The following is a 5,994-nucleotide window of genomic DNA, read 5'->3' on the forward strand; positions in this document are numbered from 1 at the left end:
GCCAGAAGTCTGCCCACACTCCATGGTGTGGATGTTTGAGCTAGGGGTTAAAGGATGATGATGACAGCCTTCACTGTGGGATTTATGAAAATCACATTAGCAGTGGCAAAGATAGTTTGTTAAATTTAGAATAAAAATAGCACAAACAAGCAATATATTTGTAGCGCTGACATGTCTTTCTGCCTCCTGTCTCCTCCCGCAGGGTACCAGACAGAGGGGCTGCTGCATGGGGGCTGTGGAATGAGGTAGTAGTTTGTATAGTTTGGGATCACACCAGATCTGGGAGATAACTATACAGCCTACTGTCTTTCTCACAGCTGCTCCCTCACATCAGATGCACCAATGATGGCCCTTCGTTTGTGGATGGCTGAATTTACGTATCTTTGTACTGTGTGCTTTCTTCTGAGAGTGTAAATTGTGGAGAGTTGGTGATTCTTACTGTACAAACTTCACAATATCTTAAAGTTGGCATGAAACGGAAGTTGTGATAGTTTTTCTTCCCTAACGTACACCCTGGGCGGGCGTGGGATTCGATTTCCACTGTGACAGACCTCTGGAAGTCTGGACTTAGACTTTTTCAGTGGGTCTGGAAGTCTGAGCTCTAGGGGCGGGGCATATCCAAGTGAAAAATGAAGGGCGGGATTTGATTTTGTCTATGGGTAGTTGATTGGATGGTTGTGGTTTGCTGTCGCTGTGATGTCATGTGAGTGACAAGTTGTCCCGCCCTCACGCATGAGAGATTATGCTGCAAGAGGGAGGGGAAGTTATTTTTATTAAAGATTACAAGGATACATGAATTTAAAAAATAATGATGTGCACGGATGAATCATTTATAATAAATACTGCAATTCCATAAATAAATAAAAAGAATTGTGAGTTTTTATTTCATGGTGACTTTAACCCCCCAAATAAAAATATTGATGGTAATAACTGAAGATCTTCATTTATTTCATGCAGTCTTTATTAGGTCAGAAATCGGATTGCACTATCGTCATTATCCAATATGCTATAACTAGGTTGTTATGTAATTGTTCAGTCAGCTCATACATCGGTGTATCAATTTTGATTATTTATGTTATTATTATTTGTGCAACTGCTGTAATTTATAAAAGTAAATTGAATAGACTCATTGTGTCTCATCTCGTCTCAGTAATTATTCATTATTATTAGAACTGGATTTCGTTTTTAATAGTCCTCAAATAAATGGTCTTACAAAATATATTTTCAAAATATGAGTCTTCAGACTACCTTTACCGAATCAACATATTAAATGCGCCGAGAACTTAAAATATGAATGACTGGCGCGAGACTTCCTGTGAAGATGTCAATCAAATGAACTGCAGCCAATCGCGTTAAAGGGTGTTGTCGTGTCCGTATTTCTGATTGGTCTGAAGCAAGGGCTCTTACGTCGCGCCTTGACGTCACCACTGGTACCCAAGCAGTTGCAGCGTGTAAATATGGCGAACATTAGAAGTGTCAAGGTGAGAGAGAAATTGAATGAATTAACAGAAATGTAGAGTCTCAAAAATGTCGTCTTTCCTGTAGTTCAAATTTTCAAGGTTGCTTTGCTACCTATGTTAATTTTTGCGTCGTTGTATGGTTGTATTTCACATCTTTTCGCAGTATTTTGAAGTTCTAGCCTCACTGCTAACTAGTTGAATGGAACTTGTGTGCAGTTGAGTTTGACTGATAGGCAGGTAAATATTTGAAACAATGGCGATTATCCAGCTTTGCTCTTATTTGTTCCATTGTATCAGTCCTCAAACTCCGGTGTTGTGTGCTCAACCTCATTGTTTTGCCGTATATTACTGTTGAACCATGACTGCATTGTGTTTGTAGTATACTCAAACATCACCAAGCTTTATGCAGGTTGTGTATCTTTCTTACCCTTGCGTCTGTCTGTCTTTCTTTCTTTTTAGCTATCGATTAAAAAAATTAATTGCACTCTTTTCTGTAATTAATGGCACCTAACATTTACATTTTTATATTTTAATACAAAATTCTCATTGAATCTCCAAATTAATGTACAAACAACATAAAGATATATTTTACATATTTGTTTAATGGCATATTTCTACTAGGTACTATGAATGAAGGCCTGTATCACCGACACCAATACTGCTACTGATTTTCTCTCTATTTTTGGGGATGAAATGAGTAAAAGTTATTGTCTTTGTTGTTTTTGACACATGTAACATTGTATTTTAACAATTAAATATGGTTATGTCACCAGCATTTCATATACCAGTCACAATTCTCAATTCCCCCTCCCCCCTCACTTATTTTATAAGTAATAGAATAAGAACAAATAAATAAATTACAAGCGATAGCACACATGAGTACAATAGAACAAAGATTCAAATGAAATAAACTGCTTTAAGATTTTTAGGTCGGTCTAACAGTGATACCCAGGTAAGAAATGCTAATGTAATCGAATAGAGTAATCAAGTGTAAAATAACACTGCATTATTTTCACTGTATAAATAATATTTTATATATATATATATATATAGAGAGAGAGAGAGAGAGAGAGAGAGAGAGAGAAATCCTTATTAAAGCAACAATGTTTATTCAGTCAAGAGCAGCAAGTTATCTTCTCCTTTTCTTCTGTTCTTTGATTAACATTAATGACACAGACTGCAGCAGGTATATTAGGCCACTGTCACTTTAAGACTTGACGCACATGACACGGATCTGACACACATCCGATTTCCTCCCAGCTCTTTACGTTCATTTAAATCTTATTAACTCCTTTAAGACTGCACTTAAGAGAATACACCCCAAAAACAGGCATTTTGACGATTTGACAGGGTATGGTGGGTCTGGTGACAGGAGGGGCCTCTGGTTTGGGGAGAGCGACTGTGGAGCGCCTCATCCGTCAGGGGGCCAGCGCCGTGATCCTGGACCTGCCCAGCTCAGATGGACACAATCTGGCCGCTGCTCTTGGGGAGCGATGTGCATTTGCACCAACTGACGTGGGTGACACTTATTATTAACCACCCTTTTGCATTGTTCACTCTCTCTTTTTGCTCTTTTAGACAATGCAGATTTCGAAAATGTTCTTTCCTTCTGATTTGGCTTTTGTTTTTAATTCAGGTCACATCGGAGTCAGATGTGAGAGCGGCTGTGGATTTGGCCAAGGAGAAGTATGGCAAAGTGGACTTGGCGGTGAACTGTGCTGGGATAGCTGTGGCTGTGAAAACGTACAACTTTAAAAAGGACCTTCCCCACAGTCTGGAGGATTTCACTCGTGTTATCACCGTAAGCCTGAAACTCATACATGCCACTGGATCATACACTTCTACAGCTGATGACTACTCTAGATATCCCAAAGCAACTTTCATTTGTCACTGTAAAGTTTATCTCTGTAATTTCTCTAAAGCATCAGTCTTTCTTTCCATGTTATTGCATGAATTATAAATGTAATCTATTAAAGGTGAACATCGCTGGGACTTTTAATGTGATCAGACTGGCTGTAGGGGAGATGGGAAAAAATGAGCCTGATGCAGATGGACACAGAGGCTGCATCGTCAACACAGCCAGTGTTGCTGCTTATGACGGGCAGGTATAACAGCCATACACTATTGTTCATAAGTTTGGGGTCTGTAAGATTTTTTTTTTTAGATTTTTTTTTAGCAAGGACAGTAAAAGTGAGTAAATACATTTATATTGGTACAGAAGATTTCTATTTAAAATAAATGCTGTTCTTGTGAATTTTTATCTCTGTTTCCACAAAAAGTATAAGCAGCACAACAGTTTTTAACACTGATAATATGCATATCAGAATAATCAGCATATTAGAATTTAAAGGATCATGTGACACTGAAGACTGGAGTGATGATGCTATAAATTCAGCTTGGCATCACAGTAATAAATTACATTTTACAATATAATTTCAATTTAAAATAAGTTTTCTATTTTAATATATTTCCACAATATTACAGTTTTTACAGTATTTTTGATCAAATAAATGTAGCTTTGGTGAGTATGAGACTTCTTACTGACCCCTACTTTTGAACTTCTTGTCAACCTTACAGATGTATAACATTGCAGCACTACATGTTTTGTAAGGTGTTTTGTTGACTTTTAAAGGTGGGTCAGGCTGCATACTCCGCCTCTAAGGGTGGGATTGTGGGAATGACGCTTCCTATTGCTCGAGACCTTGCACCAATGGGGATCCGCGTGGTCACCATCGCTCCAGGTCAGTATCCCCGAAACACATATTTTCTCTAAACAGAATGATGTCCTCATCTGTTAGTCTTATACTTTTAACACAGTTAATTCATTATTATGCCTTTTTGTTGCCTTTCCTATTACATCCTCTATGCTTTTGCCATGTTTCCTCTTCTTTCCCTACAGGTCTGTTCGCAACACCACTTCTAGCAGGATTACCTGAGAAAGTGCAGAGCTTCCTGGCCAGGCAGGTGCCCTTCCCGTCACGTCTGGGAGATCCAGCTGAGTTTGCACACCTTGTGACTGCAATAGCTGAAAACCCCATGATCAACGGCGAAGTGATACGCTTGGACGGAGCCATTCGCATGCAACCTTGAAGGAAAAAAAGAGAACAGAGTGGACAGACTCTCTTTGAAATAGCCCAAACTTCCTGTGGCTGAAGAAACTGATAGAGCATAAAGTCAGGATACTTCGTACCCGAGTGAAAGTGCTACCATGTTTTTTTTTTTTCTTGGAAATCTAGTAGATTTTTACACTCTTAAGTCTGTCTGGTATTTATATACTGACTGCACTTTTGTGCCACGGAGGGATTGTAGTCTAACTAATGACTAATGTGTTCATACAATCATAAGGTTGTAGTCATGTAAACTGAATGTCTCTGTATCAACAACTTTTTGTGTAAAATAAAATATTTAAAGCACAACAGGATGTTTTAATGAATGAATATTTGCTGTTGTAGAAAAGCTCATGGATCAACCGTAGTGAACCGAAAATAAAGCTACAGGCAAGATGGTCAATAAGATTTGTCACATACTGACGATATGCGACTCGTCGTAATCAGTGGTTTTCAACCAGGTGACTTAAAATGATTCAAATTAATATATTATTATTCATGCAATTAATATTATTAATAAATTAAAATAAATAGAACTTAAAACTAAAATCAAGAAATATATAATATTGTTCCCTCAATAACTTTTGTTTCTGTTTGTTTCCAGTTTCTTTTCATAAAACAACAACAACCATATTTGTCATAATCATATCAGAAATACTGCAGGAAATATTTCACCTTATGAGAGGCTTTTGAAAATTGTGTTGGACAATTTGACCTTTGAGTCAAAAAGGTCAAATTATTATTCATGCAATTAATATTATTAATAAATTTAAATAAATAGAACATAAAACTAAAATCAAGAAATATATATATATATATATATAATAGTGTTCCCTCAATAACCTTTGTGTCTGTTTGTTTCCCCAGTTTCTTTTCATAAAAAAAACAACAACCACCATAATTGTCATAATCATATCAGAAATACTGCAGGAAATATTTCACCTTATGAGATGCTTTTGATTGTTGGACAATTTGACGTTTGAGTCAAAAAGGTTGAGAACCACTGCTCTATAATATTATACAACAAATCTTTTTTCTTTCTTTTTTGCTGTAAAATAAACCCTTTCTGAATGGAGAATTATTTCCATTTTGAAAAAAAATAATAAATTACAATCACCATGTCAGACATCACAAAACAGTGTACAGTGCTGGACCAATAGAGGGCAGAATTGAGCTTGTTTTGACTTAATCAGGACTGAGGCTCATATGACTTTTGCATATGATTTATATTGTGACAAGGGGCCTCATTTATAAAGCTAAAATCCACGCCAACGTTCATATTTATTAAAACGGTCGTGGAAAAGCACGTGGAAAAGTGCGTAGCTTCACGCCAGGGTCTGAGCAGGCGTACACACTTTTCCATGTAGAAACTCGGAGTAGGCTACTGCAGGTATTTGGCAATTTATTCACTTCTTGCCGCTCGCCTT

General features: G+C 37.2%; 1 protein-coding gene across 1 annotated transcript; it reads left to right on the forward strand.

Moving 5' to 3' along the window:
- Window positions 1–1,382: 1,382 nt before the first annotated feature.
- Window positions 1,383–4,876, forward strand: hsd17b10 (hydroxysteroid (17-beta) dehydrogenase 10). Its single transcript, XM_084427455.1, has 6 exons — window positions 1,383–1,481; window positions 2,811–2,975; window positions 3,097–3,261; window positions 3,437–3,565; window positions 4,093–4,201; window positions 4,360–4,876. The coding sequence occupies exons 1-6, from the start codon at window positions 1,458–1,460 to the stop codon at window positions 4,548–4,550; spliced, it is 783 nt and encodes a 260-aa protein (XP_084283581.1). The 5' UTR covers window positions 1,383–1,457; the 3' UTR covers window positions 4,551–4,876.
- The last annotated feature ends 1,118 nt before the right edge of the window (window positions 4,877–5,994 follow it).

This window comes from Rutilus rutilus, assembly GCF_951802725.1.
Source record: "Rutilus rutilus genome assembly, chromosome: 13".
Taxonomy (NCBI): Eukaryota; Metazoa; Chordata; class Actinopteri; order Cypriniformes; family Leuciscidae; genus Rutilus; species Rutilus rutilus.